Raw genomic sequence first — 15,625 nt, 5'->3', positions numbered from 1 at the left:
AAAAAAGCCAGAAGTGGTGCTGTGGCTCAAGTGGTAGAGTGCTAGCCTTGAGCTGAAGAGCTGAGGGACAGCGCCCAGGCCCAGAGTTCAGGCCCTACGACTGGACCCAAAAAAAAAAAAAAACAGCTGGAGCAGTAGGCAGAGGCCACGTTGTAATGGGGCTTCTGGAAAGGATCATATTTTAGTCTGAAAAGGTGTGTAGTAACTAGAATGTCATTCATTAATGCAATAGCATTTATTTGCCCCTGTGGACAAGGACCTTTACCAGCTGTTCTAATCACACATAAGAAGATAGCATTCCTGTTCTCACAGAGCTCCCAGGAAGAGTGGAGGAAGCATAGAGAGGACCTGAGGGAATAGAGAGGACTGAGGCTGTATTCTAGAAGAGTCTCTGACAGTTGTGATACAGCTTGCGCAGTGGCACTTGGAAGTTAGTGTGTGAAGTCTGTGGAAGATGCTAAGTATTTGGTTTTTGTTCCTAAAACAACAGACTGCTTATTCCTTTCACTATTGTGGAGGCCGTTGATGGTCCCAGCTGCCCCCATGCCGAGGAGTCTTGGGACTTGTGTAGAAGGGAAGAGAAGGGGTCACTCCCTGTGAGTAAGCTGTTCTTTACAGTTTTTGATGAAATTGTGTACATCAGAAAGGATGAAAACCTGTCTTCCCTTTCACTTAGGAGGTTCCTCAAACCTGGTGGTCAGCTAGAGTGTGGGGAGCTTGTATGTTGGATAAGAGAAGCCAAGGCTGGGGCATTTCCAGCAGCCACTCTGTCTGTTGATTCTGTGTGAGAAGGGATCTGGCTGTCGAAACCCACTGTAGGGCCAAGGGTAGGAGAAAGATCAAACTCCTTTGTTCTTGTCTTTTTACCACCATATTTAGTATGGAGCCTGGACCTTGCACCAGCCTAGAATTTGGGAGTTCTCAATCCAATTTCCAGTCTTCTAGTGACAGTAACATGGCCTAATTAGATTAGATTATCGACTTCTGTTGTTTCCTTTTTCTCCTTCCAGTCCTTCCTAACTGATCCTGGCTCTTCCTTCCTTCCCACTTCCCTGTGTGTAAGAGCCCATTGCGAGTATATGTGCTCCCTGCCTCCCATTGCTCTCCTGAAGGGTGAGATGGCCTCTATGGAAATACTTGGAGGTGGATTGTTTGTGAGTTGAAGTGTACTTTTTGGCCTGTTACACAATAATGTGTGAAGGAGATCTTTCCTGCTCTCACTGAGTATTCCTAGCTGAGAGAGACAGGCGCTGTGGCTGGGCTGCGTTAGAGGGCTGAGGAAGCACAGAGGACCCTCCAGGCCTTCCTCCTTGGCATGCGGGGTGCCGCCAAGTGTACTTCTAATGCAATTGAGCGAGTGAATCCCTTCAGGATCAAAAGCAGCAAGGCAACAAAACTGGTCAGCCTGTTGCTTTTCCTAAATGCACTTTTTTTAGTGTCTCAGACTTGGCAGAAAAATGGACTTCTGTTTAGAATCGTTCTACAGTCTGAGCCCTCACTGGAGCCTAGAACTTTGGGCCACTGTGATGGAGTAGACGAAGGGGGCACTAAGGGATGTGGAGGCAAGAAACATAAATTCAGGGTCCGCTTGGATCTTGTGTTATACACATTATCCCTGTTCTGATGATTATGCCTTTTCTAGAATGTATATGTTCTCTGCAGATAATGGAACCTGGACACAGCTGTGGCTTGTCTCTGACTATCATGAGCATGGCTCCCTGTTTGATTATCTGAACCGCTACACAGTGACCATCGAGGGTATGATTAAGCTGGCCCTGTCTGCAGCCAGTGGTTTAGCACACCTGCATATGGAGATTGTGGGCACTCAAGGTAAGTGGACTTGAATGAGGAATAGAAAGTTTTGGCTGATAGCCTGTTCATCCTGATTTTGTTCCTAGAACTTCTTTTTGCTGGGAAAGCTGGGAATGGACCTCAGGAGCGTAGTCTAAAGGCAGAGGCTTGAGCTTTATCTGAGTGAGAACAAAAAGATAGAGGGCTGGGAATATGGCTCAGTGCTAGAGCGCTTGCCTAGCATGCATGAAGCCCTGGGTTCATTCCTCAGTACCACATAAACAGAAAAAGCCAGAAGTGGTGCTGTAGCTCAAATAGTAGAGTATCAACTTTGAGCAAATGAAGCTCAGGGACAGTGCCCAGGCCCTGAGTTCAAGCCCCAGGACTGGGGGGATAAAAAGATGAACAGACACTCCTCCCCAGTCTTTAGAAGTCCCTTAGGGCAGGGCACCGGTGGCTCACGCCTGCAATCTAGCTACTCAGGAGGCTGAGATCTGAGGATCCTGGTTCAAAGCCAGCCGGGTCAGGAAAATCTGTGAGACTCTTATCTCCAGTTAAACACCAGAAGTTCCTTAGGAAGGTCTTACTGTAAGGTTCAGTTGTCAGTGGTGTGACATAGTTATTTGCTAAGAAGTAACCACTTCAGATGCTCAACAGTGCACATATAGGAGAATGGAACTAAAAAGAACCCAGCCCCCAAGGAGCTTTTTAGCAACACTTTAGTATTTATTTTCTTTCTTTTGGTGTGCCAGTCCTAGGACCTGGGTACTATCCCTAAACTTTTTTGCCCAAGACTAGTGTTTCATCACTTGAGACTTAGCTCCACTTCTAGCGTGTGTGTGTGTGTGTGTGTGTGTGTGTGTGTGTGTGTGTAAGAGAGAGGGAGGGAGAGAGAGAGAGAGAGTACATTGGGTTTCTCAGATTTTCCTGCCCTGGGCTGGCTTCAAACTGAGATCCTCAGATCTCAGCCTACTGAGAAACTATGATTACAGGCATGAGCCACTGTCCCCCCCCCCCACTTCTTTATTTTTTTTGATAGTACTGGGAATTGAACTTAGGACCTATGCTTGCTGAGCAGTTGCTGTATGACTTAAGCCATGCCTTCAGCCCTTTTAGCTTGTTTTTCAAATTGGACCTTCTGTTTTTGCCCAAGGCCCACCTTAGAACTTGATCATCCCACCTCTGCCTTCCCCATAACTGGGACTATAGTTATATATTACCATACCCAGCTTGATTTTTTGGGGGGGAGGGGTCCAGTCGTGGGGCCTGAACTCTGGGCCTGGGCGCTGTCCCTCAGCTCTTCAGCTCAAGGCTAGCACTCTACCACTTGAGCCCCAGCGCCACTTCTGGCTTTTTTCTTTTTGCTTATGTGGTACTGAGGAATCGAACCCAGAGCCTCAGGCATGCAAGGCAAGCGCTCTACCACTGAGCCACCTTCCCAGCTTGATGTTTTTGTTTTTTGTGTGTGCCAGTCCCAGGACTTGAACCTCAGAGCCAAGGCCCTGTTCCTAACCTTTTGTGCTCAAGGCTAGCACTCTACCACTTGAGCAATAGCTCCACTCTGGCTTTTTTAGTGTTTCATTTGAGATAAGAATCTCATGGACTTTCCTGCCTGGGCTGATTTTTAACCGTGATCCTCAGATCTTAGCCTCCACAGTAACTAGGATTACAGGTGTGAGCCACCAACATGTGGACCAGCTTGATCTTTTTGAGGTAGAGTCTCACTATTTTTTTTGCTCATGCTGACTTCAAGATCTTCCCATATTCACCTCCCTTGTAGCTGTACAGGCATGTACTACCATGCCCAGCTTCAACTCAGTAATTTCACATGGCAGTAATTTTACATGGTAGTAATTTTACGTGTGGATACTGACTTGCAGACTGTGTGCTAGTGAAACACTGGGCTGTCCTAGCTAGAAAGGTCTTCCTGGAGACAGAAGACCCAGAGCCTGGCTGCTCGTTGACTGTAATGTTCACTCTGGGAGATCCTGGTTTTGCCCAGCTGCAGGTGGAATCCCTAGTGCCTGATTGACTTGGCAAACAGCTTTTGCTAGCCATGATAAGAAACAAAGTATGACAGTTGGGTCTGTTACTGATCTCTGTGCTGATCCCATCAGTGTTCACGTTCAGGCCTATTTGATTCTGAACTCCTCTGAGCTGCTCTTAGACCTTACTGTTTATGGCCTGCTGGAGGCAGCTGTATCAGTAGTTCTGTTACCAAATACCCACCTCTGCCTTAAGCCTTTACTTACACATAGGTCATTTCTGTAGTACCCATGGATCAATGGATACAGGAAGTAACACAAGAACTTGAGCACACCCAGTCTTGGCTGTAAAGTCTCTTAACAGTTTTACTACCTTTAAAAAAAAAAAATCCTGGTTTTGTCTCCACTAGGAAAGCCTGGAATTGCTCATCGAGACTTAAAGTCAAAGAACATCCTGGTGAAGAAAAATGGCATGTGTGCCATTGCAGACCTTGGCCTGGCTGTCCGTCATGATGCAGTCACTGACACCATTGACATTGCTCCAAATCAGAGGGTGGGAACCAAACGGTAAGAAGGTGCTAAGCTTCTGCCCTCACTTACCAGCTTGTCCTGAGTCTTATGTATCCTTTCCATGTACACAGGGAGAAATGTAAACAAAAGGACGGGTGGCCCTTCCCCTTGGGCAGCTATAAGCTGAGTCAAACAACCACTCCCCACACTGCAAGCCATGTAGTCACACATAACAGATTCCAGTGCTGGGACTACAGCTCTGTGGAAATGTATACTCACAGCTGGTGGTATTACAAGTGAAGGCAATGGAGAATTTGGAACATGGTAGACACAAGGTGTGCTAGAGGAAAAGATGAAATATTTTGGTCCAAAGGGTAGCTTGTGCAGAAACTTGGAGGAGACTGTGGCCTATTCTGTGCGGAACAGAGTTGATTGAGATGGGGCTCGGGCTGCTCAGGGATTGTGGCCTGCTTCCTGTTTCACTTGGAAGTAAAGGCATTGTCGTTTGCTGCCTGGGTGGAAATAGGGCTGCCTTGTCAAAGATGTCAGAAGAGTCTATGTGCTGAATCTAAGTGAATTCATTAAGTTGTGTGGTTCCTTTTCGTTCTTTCCTCCCCACCCCCTCAGGGCCCCCCAGGTTCTGGGGCTTAAACAGACTCAGGGCCTGGGCACTGTCCCTGGGCTTCTTTTACTCAAGGCTAGCACTTTTCACTTGAGCCACAGCACCACTTCTGGCTTTTTCAGAGTAGTTTATTGGAGATAAGAGTTTTAGGGACTGTTCTACCCAGGCTGGTTTTGAACTGTGATCCTCATGTCTGAGCCTCCTGAGTAGCTAGGATTAAAGGTTTGAGCCACTAGTGTCCAGCTTGCTTTTGACCTGAATGATTGCTGCAGCCACCCAGACTCCGAAGTGTGGAACCTCAGGTGATCCACTGGTGTATTGTGAGAGGCTCAAGTCATAGTAATTAATTGTAATTACTACTTAAAGTCAGAAAAGGGTAACTTTCACTAAGGGTGACTCTAGAATTATCACCTGTCTGCAATCAAGCAGATAACAAAAGTTCAGAATAAAATTATTTTTGGTTACTGTTTTTTGTTCCTATCCTGGAGCTTGAACTTAGGGCCTGGATGCTACCCTGAGGTGTTTTTTTGCTCAAAACTAGCATTCTACCACTTGATCCACAGCTTCACTTCCAGCCTTTTTGGTGCTTAATTGGAGATAAGGGTCTCATGGACTTTCCTCCCCAGCCTGGCATTGAACTGCAATCTTCAGATCAACCTACTGAGTAGCTAGGATTTCAAGCATGAGCTACCGGCACCTAGCTCAGAATGAAATTTAAATGCAATCCATTCCTGCAGCTTCTTCATTCAATAGAGTGAAAAGTTCTAGTAGCAACCAAATGCTATGTACTATAATGCTTATGTGGCCCACTGCATACCCTCTGCTGAGAAATCAAGAGGCTTCAATCAGTAGATCATAATGATAAAAAAAGATACAGATCTGCTACATGGGAGGTAGGTATGGGGGAATTATGGTTTGCAGCCGGCCTTGGACAAAAATATAAAAAGTTAGATTCCCTTTCAACCAATGGCTGGGCACAGTAACATACACCTGTCATACCAGAGATAGGAGAAGCACATATAGGACCACAGTCCAGGTGAGAACGTAAAGGGAAGCCCTATCTCAAAACAATAACCCCCTAAATGGGTTGGAGATATGGCTTACGTTGTAGAATGACTACTTAGCAAGTGTGAGACCCTGAGTTCAAACCACCATACTGCTAAAATACAGCTATGCTTGGTAGTACGTGCATGTAATCATATCCTTTAGGAAGCTGAGGCAAGGTAATTAGGAGTTTGACGTCAGCTTATGCAACATTGTGAGACCGTTTCAAAAAAATAAATAGCCAGGTGTCAGTGGATCACACCTATAATTTTAGTTACTAAGGAGACTGAGATCTGGAGGATCGCTGTTCACAGGCAGTGCAAGCAAAAAAGTCTGAGACTCCCATCTCCAGTTTGCCAGGACAATGCCAGACTGGAGGTATGGCCCAAGTGGTTGAGCACCAGCAGTGAATAAGAAAGCCAAGCAAGAGTGTGAAGCACTGAGTTCAAGCCCTGGCACTGGTAGGAATATAAATAAAAAATAACCAAGCCAGGTGCCAATGGCTTACACCTGTAATCCTAGGTACTCAGAAGGCTGAGATCTAAGGATCATGGTTCAAAGCCAGCCTGGGCAGAAAAGTCCCCATGAGACTTCTTATTTCCAATTAACTACTCAAAAACTGGAAGTGGAGCTGTGGCTCAAGTGGTAGGGGATTAGTGTTGAGCATAAAGAGGCTCAGGGACAGCGCCCAGGCCCTGAGTTCAGGCCCTACAACCAACCAACAAACACACACTCACAGACATAAGAGTAGCCTAATATTGCCAAATTGGTACTAAAGTGTTTAAGCTTGAATTTAGAACGTGAGTGTGTACAATAAACACAAGTGCCCACTTGTCCCCAAAGGCCTATACAGGAATGATGCTCTCCCACATTCCGAGAACAGTCATCATGTTCTGTGCATAACCATGTTTCTTTTTTTTTGCTCTTGCAGATACATGGCTCCTGAAGTACTTGATGAAACCATTAACATGAAACATTTCGACTCCTTTAAATGTGCTGATATTTATGCCCTTGGGCTAGTATATTGGGAGATTGCTCGAAGATGCAATTCTGGAGGTAGTTTTTTATTTGACCTTTAATCCTACTCCCGGTTTTTGCATGATGGGTCATCTGAGGGTTGCTGGTGCTTCACTGGCCCTTTGACCTCAGGCTGTTGGATGACAGTTCCAGAGCCAGAGTGCACATTGAGGGTCATCTAGACCCCTGGAGTCAAAGGGCCAGTGAATCACTGGCATTCAGCCTGGGGGAAACAGGATAACAAGATTCTATCTTAATCAATAGCTTGAGGCCTTGAGTTCAATCACCAGTACCACCAAAAAAGAGGGGGGAAGAGCCCAGCATAAAGCATTATCAGATTAGGTAATATTCTTTGTTTTGTTTTGTTTTATGCCAGTACTGGGGCTTGAACTCAGGTCTTGGGCACTGCCTTTTACCTTTTTGCTTAAAGCTGGCTCTCTACCACTTTAGTTGCTGCTCCACTTCTGGCTTTTTGCTGGTTAATTGGAATTAAGAGTCTTGCAGACTTTCTTGCCCAGGCTGATCAAATCTCAGTCTCCTGAGTAGTGAGCAACTAGCACCCAGCTGCTTATATTGGTATTCATGATTACCTCCAAATATTCTATGACATGATCAAGCTCAAGAATATCTGGAGCCGGGCACTAGTGGCTCCGTAATTCTAGCTACTGAGGAGGCTGGTACCTGAGGATCAAGGTTCAAAGACAGCCCAGGCAGGAACATCTTATCTCCAGTCAACCACCAGAAAACCAGAAATGGTGCTATGGCTCAAGTGGTAGAGTGCTAGCCTTGAGCAAAAGAAGCTCAGGGACAGTGCCCAAGTCCTGAGTTCAAGCCCCAGAATTGGGGAAAGAAATGTTGCTGGGCACCTGTAATCCTCAGACAAAGGTTTAGAGGATGACTATTCAAAGCCAGCCCAGGCAGAAAAGTCTGTGAGATTCTATCTTGGGGCTTGAACACAGGACCTCGGCACTGTTCCTGAGCTTCTTTTTTTTGTTTTGTTTTTTTGGTCCGGTCCTGGGACCTGAACTTGGCCTGGGCGCTGTCCCTCAGCTCTTCAGCTCAAGGCTAGTGCTCTACCACTTTAGCCACAACACCACTTCCGGCTTTTTTCTTTTTGCTTATGTGATGCTGAGGAATCGAACCCAGGGCTTCATGCATGCAAGGCAAGCGCTCTACCACTGAGCCACCTTCCCAGCCCTTCCTGAGCTTCTTTTGCCCAAGGCTAGCACTCTACCACTTGAGCCACAGCACCACTTCCAGCTTTTTCTGTTTATGTGGTACTGAGGAATCAAACTTAGGGCTTCATACATGGTAGGCAAGCACTCTACTACTAACCCACATTCCCAGCCCTCCCTGAGTGCTGGGAGCTAGCACTCAGGGTGGCTAGCACTTCCGTTTTTCTGGTGGTTAATTGGAGATAAGACCTAGCTGGCTTTGAACCATGATCCTCAGATCTCAGCCTCCTGAGTAGCTAGGATTACAGGTGCCCCTGGCACCTGGCTAGCCTGGATTTTTCTTTAACATGAAACTTCCCAAATTGTCTACTTGGTTACTCAGGTGTAAAGGTTGACTAAGAGTGTCAGGAAAAATGCTTGATTCTTTCCATTTATGAACCATTTTCAAAATAATGAGCTAATGCCTAGCACACTCAAAAGATGACTGAGGGTTTTTTTGTTTGTTTTGTTTTGTTTTGTTTTGTTTTGGTCAGTTGTGGGGCTTGAACTCTGGGCCTGGGTGCTGTCCCTGAGCTCTTCAGCTCAAGACAAGGGCTCTACCACTTGAGCCACAGTGCTAGTTCCAGTTTTCTGGTGATTAGGTGGAGATAAGAGAGAGCTACTTACCGGACTTTCCTGCCCTGGCTGGCTTTGAACAGTGATCCTCAGATCTCAGCCTCCTGAGTAGCTAGGATTACAGGAATGAGCCACTGATGCCAGGCTTCTTTTTTTCTTTTCTTTCTTTTTATTTTTAGAATCACTATGAGCTGATAGATTTAAAAATACTAGTTTCGGGGCTGGGAAGGTAGCTCAGCGGTAGAGCGCTTGCCTTGCAAGCATGAGGCCCTGGGTTCGATTCCTCAGCACCACATAAACAGAAAAAGCCGGAAGTGGCACTGTGGCTCAAGTGGTAGAGTGCTAGCCTTGAGCTGAAGAGCTGAGGGACAGCGCCCAGACCCAGAGTTCAGGCCCCATGACCGGCAAAAAAAAAAAAAAAATACTAGTTTCAGCCTGGCATCAGTAGCTCATCATTAGCTAGTTGGGAAATTTTCAGTAACCCCAGTAATCGTCAATAGATTCTCTGCCTTTTATTAGAAAAAAATCCTGTTTCTGGCTGTTTGTGGGTTGGTGGTGGTGTTTTGTGAGTTTCTTGTACCATATCTGGAATAACAACCTTCCTTGTTGACCCACGTCCATCACAGTGGGAAGCAGCACTGCAGACCAAAGTGTGGGCTGCTCATTGGCTGCAGAGCAATCTCTCCCTTCCTTCTGCTGAGAGTGTCTTTTCTCCTAGGAGTCCATGAAGAGTATCAACTACCATATTACGACTTAGTGCCCTCTGACCCTTCCATTGAGGAAATGCGAAAGGTCGTTTGTGACCAGAAGCTACGCCCCAACATCCCCAACTGGTGGCAGAGTTATGAGGTAGGACATTTCTTTGACTGCTGTGGCTTTTCTTATCTGCATCATAGTAAAGATTTACATCCCTTATCTGAAAGTCCAAAACCTGACATTGTTCCTAATTTGTTTCTTTAGATAGTCTTGCTCTGTAGCCCAGGCTGGTCTTCAACTAACTCACTATTGTAGTCTTTTTTTTTTTTATGTTTTTGTACATTTTTTTTATTGTAAAAATGCTGTTATAGAGGGGTTACAGTTACATGAGCAAGGCAATGAGTGCATTTCCTTTTGAGCATTGTTGCTTCCTCCTTTGTTTTCCCCTTACCATCCTTCCTTTCCAACCTCCACAACTACCCCCCCCCATTGTAGTCTTAAGTACTGAGATTACAGGCATATGCTACCATGTCTGCCAAAAATCTGAATTATTTTTTATTTTTTGCCAATCCTGGGACTTGAACTCAGGACCTAGGCACTGTCCCTGAGCTTCTTTTCCCCAAGGCTAGCACTCTACCACTTGAGCCACAATGCCACTTCTGGCTTTTTCTGTGTATGTGGTACTGAGGAATCAAACCCAGGGCTTCATGCATGCTAGGCAAGCACTTTACCACTAAGCCACATTCCAAGTCCCCCGCCCCCCCAAAAAAAAATCTGAATTTTTTGATTACCAACATGGTGTCACAAGTGGAAAATTCCTCACCTGATCTCATATGACAGGTCACCTTGCCCTCAAGTTGTAGGGGAAAAACAAATGCAGGCTCACTAAAAATACTGTATTGGGGCTGGGAAGGTGGCTCAGTGGTAGAGTGCTTGCCTCGCATGAGGTCCTGGGTTTGATTCCTTAGCACCACATAAGCAGAAAAAGCCAGAAGTAGCACTGTGGCTCAAGCGCTAGCCTTGAGCTGAAGAGCGAGGGACAGCGTTCAGGTCCCGTGATGGACAAAAAAAATATTGATTAATTAGTTAATTAATTACAAATACTGTATTAATGAAGTTTATGCTCAGACTTGCTTCTCATCAAGATCTTATTGTTTATATATAAATATTTCTCAAATGTGAAAGAATCTGAAACCCACCACACTTGTAGTTCTAGTCATTTCAGGTAAGAAATGCTGTTTATAGGGGCTGGGAAGGTGGCTCAGTGGTAGAGTGCTTGCCTTGCATGCATGAGGCCCTGGGTTCGATTCTTCAGCACCACATAAGCAAAAAGAAAAAAAAGCCGCAAGTGGTGCTGTGGCTCAAGTGGTAGAGCACTAGCCTTGAGCTGAAGAGCTGAGGGACAGCGCCCAGGCCGAGTTCAGGTCCCACAACCGGCCCAAAAAAACAAAACAAAAAAAAAGAAGCTCAGGAACAGTGCCCAGGCCCAGAGTTCAGGCCCCATGACTGGACCCAAAAAAAAAAAAAAATGCTGTTTATACTATTCTATGCAGTTACTACTAATCCCTCTGGGCTATAGTCTTTGTCCTCTTTGGAGGTGACAGCCTAAAGGAAATAGGATTCTTTTGGGCAATAGATAATGGAGGTGGTCAGCTAGAGACAGAAATGGGGGTTGGGGGTTGGGGGGTTAGACTATCACATGGACTGATGATGTGGTAGTATAGGAGAAAATGCTGATGTAGTAGTACAGGAGAAAACCCGCACTTGGCTTCCTGTGGAACAGTAGAACTAGCAGCCACACAAGCTGAGCTTGTGGATAGTATCACAAAAGTAAGAGGCGTGTTTGAGCAGTGGCCCTACTAAAAACTGCAGAGAAGAAGATGACATGTGAAGAGCCAGCATTAGATAGGAGAATTTGATTGGGGACACGTGGTGGGTGAAACGGGGAGTGACAGCATTTGGTGGAAATGGCTGGTATACTGTTTAGTTGATGACAGATTCCTAAGAAGCCTGAGTTTTGGGGTTTTAAGAGTTTTCAGGGGAACAAGGTTTGCTTAGCTGAGTGCATAGGGGCTACTTTCTCACTCATCATCCTGCTATTCTTTCTACTTATTTATGTGTTTAATCAGTTTTATTTGAGCCGTGATCGACAAGTGAAATTATAGTTACGGTGTACACAGGCTAATTTGATAGTGTATATATTGTGAAGGATTACTACAGTCAAGTAGCACATCTGTGACCGTACCTAGTTGCCTTTATGCATGTGTAATGAGCACATTTAAGACTGGGTCTCCTCATTCCAGGCATGGTTGCGGAGGCCTGAGGCAGGAAGATTGTGAGTTGGGTGGTCAGCCTAGGCCTGTCACAAAAAAATTAAAAATGTGCTGGACATTGGTGCTCATGCTTACAATTCTAGCTACTCAGGAGGCTGAGATAATGAGGATTGCAGTTCAAAGCCAGCCCAGGCAGGAAAAGTCTGTGAGACTCCTACCTCCAGGTAACCACCAAAAAACAAAAAACAGGAGGCTCAAAAGGTAAAGTGCTAGCCTTGAGCAAAAAAAAAAAAAAAAAAGTAGCTTAATGACAGCTCCCAGATCCTGAATTCAATCCCCAGGACTGACACCAATATATATATATATATATATTCTTTTAGCAGATTTCAAGCATCTCATACAGCTTTGCTAACTCTCCTCACCATATTTTGGATCCAACCTTCCTCTCCCCCCAACTATAGCATATGTGTTAGAGTGGAGCAGAAAAGGTCGGCTCTGCCTTTAAAGAACACAGCCATGAGAGGGCGTTTCAGCACCAAGAACATTAGCTCCCATTTCCCCCATGTTTTCTTGTTGCATAATAGAACAACATTTTCCAAAATGTTTCCTCACTGCCTCTGGTTAGATTTGAGAGTGAGGCAGAGAGAGCTGGCCTTTAACTGCAGCTTTTTTCTTCCCCTGCACAGCCTCTTCCTTAGAAGGAAGAGCAAAGGGGAGAAGTTTGCAAAGAATTTCCCTGGTTGGAAGGTGTCAAAGAGTCTGATAGTCTTGGCATAGATGAGGAGGCAGCAGGGAAATGAGCCAGTGCCTAAGGGCCAGAAAGCTTTTCTGGGTCAAGGTCAAGCTGATAGCCCTGCATCTCTCCTGACAGGCATTGCGGGTGATGGGGAAGATGATGCGGGAGTGCTGGTATGCCAATGGCGCGGCCCGCCTGACTGCACTGCGCATCAAGAAGACCCTCTCACAGCTCAGCGTGCAGGAAGATGTGAAGATCTAACCTCCTCCCCTTCCATGCAGCCTGGGCGGCAAGGATGACACGCAGCTGCCGTGTTGAGCGTACAGTGGAGGCCTACCTCTCGTTTCTGCCCAGCCCACTGTGGTCAGAGCCCTGGCCCGCAACAGGGACAGAGCCCGGGAGACTCGCTTGCTCCCCTGTTGGGTTTGAGACACAGATAACCTTTTTTATTTACCTCCTGATGGCATGGAGACTCTGAGAGTGAATCATGTGGAGAACTCAATGCCACAACTCGAACTGGTTGCGGTGGAAAGTCCACAAAACCCGGTGCATCTGGCACATAGCCAGGAGTAGTGATAGAATGGCCTGCAAGGGGCCAGGAGGAGCTGCACTGTGGCCAGTGCTAAGTAGCACTGCAGGTTTTCCTCCAGGGACCAGCCAACAGTACCCCAAGGTATCCAGGGGAACCGAAGTACAGCCCCTGTCACAGGCAGCTCTGAGCTGTGTGCTCCCCTCCTCACATGGACATCTGGAGGAACTGCCAGTGGAGTCACCTGCCAGCTGTCTGTCCAGCCGCGTGTGCATGTGCCGAGGTGCGTCCCCATTGTGCCTGGTCCGTGCCTCGCCTGCCCTTAACGTGTGTGTACGTGTGTGTCTGTAGGTGCGCACTTACCTGCTTGAGCTTTCTGTGCATGTGCAGGCCGGGGGTGTGGTTGTCCTGCCGTCTGCGTGCTGGTGCCTCTGTGCATAGTGAGCAACATCTAGTTTCCCTGGGGCCCTTCCTGGAGGTATCCCCCATCCCACCCCTGCCACGGTAGCCCTCTTTCCAGCATGCTGCTCCGCCCATCCCATGTCAGCCTCTCCTCTTCCATTTCAGACTGGAACCAAAGCTGGCCCAGCTGTCCATGGCAGGAGAGGCTTTTGGTCAAAATGTGAGGGGGAGAGGGATGGGCAGAAAGAATCTTGGCAGAAATCTTGGGTGTTGTGGTCAGCATCAGCTGTGGGAAATGAGCCAGCCCAAGGGCATCACCCTCAACAGCATCAGGAAGGGCCAAGGAGTCGGAAGTGAGTCCTTGGGACTCACATTGGAATGTCACATCTGTCTATCCCATCCCAGATTCTACAAACTGCAGTGTATATTTTTGGTGGTGGTGGGTTTGGGGTGGGGAAAGGAAGGGTGGGGCACTAAGTGGGAGGGAGACTGGGGTGGGAGGGCGGCGTCTGCACGGACCTTGAGCTGGATTATCCAATCAGGATGGAGGGAAGATGAGAGATTTGCATCCACTTCAGGGGCCCTGCTAAAGGGAACAGCCTGAGCTGAACATGTTATTTAACCTAAGTATAGTATTTAATGAAGTCTAGAAGCACGGTTGTGGGTGGTGATTTGGTCAGCATATCTTAGGTATATAATAACTTTGAAGCCATAACTTTTAACTGGAGTGGTTTGATTTATTTTATTGTTATTTTATTTTATTGGGAGGGTCTGGATTTTAACTTTTTTTAAATGTTAAGTTTTTGTAAAAGGAAACCATCTCTATGTGATGATTACCTCTCAGTCTATTTTGTTTTGTTTTGTTTTGAAGAAATCCCTGAAAAAAAACAAAAACAAAAAAAATTCAATCACACGCACATAGCTCAATCACACTGGAAATGTTTGTCCTTGCACCTGAGCCTGTTCCCACTCAGCAGTGAGATTTCCTCTTTGCCCTGGGGGCTTGGTGTCTCTTGAATTTTGTCTCTCCCCTACCCCCTCTGAGCACCCTTATCTTTTGTGCTTGTGCCGCTCCAGGCATTGGCTCAGCAAATGAGAGTCAAGTGCTGGCTGAGTACCCATGCTGGCTGGGCCTGGAAATACCTCTGTGTTGGACTAGACAGGCTTAGGTGCTGCTCTTAGAGCACTGAAGAGGGAGCTCAGTCAAGTGAGTGCCTGCTTTGAAGCCAGATGTTTTCGTGCTTGGTTCTGAGAGCTTTTTGAGCCTGGAATTGTTTTAAATAAGACCACTGAGGAGAGAGGATTCCCATATCCCCTCTGCAGAGACCACTGGTGGGCAGCAAGACCTGGGCTCTGAAACCCCAGGTGGACCCCCTCCAAAGCACTGCATTCATCTTGAGCCCCTTGTGCCTGGGGAGGCATGTTATGTGTGCAGCTTCCCTGCCAAAGCTGGGGAGGAGGGACCGAGAGCCCTCCCCTGCCCTTGGTCTCCTGCACTCCTGGCCTTTCTATTTATTTTCCCCATGTGTCACTTCTCTTCTTGCATCAAAGGAGATCTTCCTCTAATCCTTTGGGCCAATTTACTGGCCACTGATTAATTTCCCTTGAATACCAATGTGTCATTAGGGGACCTTCTTTACCCATCCCTGCTGACCTCCCACTGACCTGCCAGCCCTGCAGCAGAACCTTGGCGTTACAAGTGATGATGAACTTAAGACTCCACTGCCCTGGTCACAGCTAGCCTCTGGGATCCGCCAATGTGAGTCCACCCGGTGACTTCAAAGTCACTAGCCCACTCCTTGGGGCCCCTGCTGTTCTCCCGTACTATTAACGCCCAGTGAGAGTTGGGAAGAGCTGAAGCTGTGGCTCTGGCACTCTGTGGCGTCACTGAGGCCAGGGCTGTGCGCACCTCTGGATTCACAGACGGAGTCCAAGCCCGTTCCCACGTCGCCATCGAGGCCCCGTGCGGCATTCTCGGTACTTCTGTTTGTTTTTGTACATTTTATTAGAAAGGACTGTAAAATAGCCACTTAGACACTTTACCTCTTCAGTATGCAAATGTAAATACATTGTAATATAGGAAATCTTTTGTTTTAATATAAGAATGAGCCTGTCCGATTTCTGCTGTACATTATTAAAAGTTTTATTCACAGAACTTTACTGGTGCTGTTTGTCTTCAATATGGAGAATGGCTGCCAGTGCTTGTAGGGGGACACAGGAGCTCTGGGGT

At 46.7% G+C, this 15,625-nt stretch overlaps 1 protein-coding gene across 1 annotated transcript in view; it reads left to right on the top strand.

The window, feature by feature from the left end:
- The window catches only part of Acvr1b (activin A receptor, type IB), a 21,952-nt gene extending 6,402 nt beyond the window's left edge, over positions 1–15,550 (top strand). Inside the window, exons 3-8 of the mRNA XM_013018682.1 lie at positions 1,663–1,830; positions 4,187–4,343; positions 6,884–7,008; positions 9,478–9,608; positions 12,600–13,276; positions 15,022–15,550. Coding sequence (XP_012874136.1) covers positions 1,663–1,830; positions 4,187–4,343; positions 6,884–7,008; positions 9,478–9,608; positions 12,600–12,725 — 707 coding nt within the window. The 3' untranslated portion in view covers positions 12,726–13,276; positions 15,022–15,550. The remainder of the gene's footprint in view (positions 1–1,662; positions 1,831–4,186; positions 4,344–6,883; positions 7,009–9,477; positions 9,609–12,599; positions 13,277–15,021) is intronic.
- The last annotated feature ends 75 nt before the right edge of the window (positions 15,551–15,625 follow it).

This window comes from Dipodomys ordii, unplaced genomic scaffold (genome assembly GCF_000151885.1).
Source record: "Dipodomys ordii isolate 6190 unplaced genomic scaffold, Dord_2.0 Scaffold42, whole genome shotgun sequence".
In the NCBI taxonomy this organism is placed as follows: domain Eukaryota; kingdom Metazoa; phylum Chordata; class Mammalia; order Rodentia; family Heteromyidae; genus Dipodomys; species Dipodomys ordii.
Note: the sequence above shows the minus strand (reverse complement) of the source record. Positions and strands in the feature narration are given on the sequence as shown.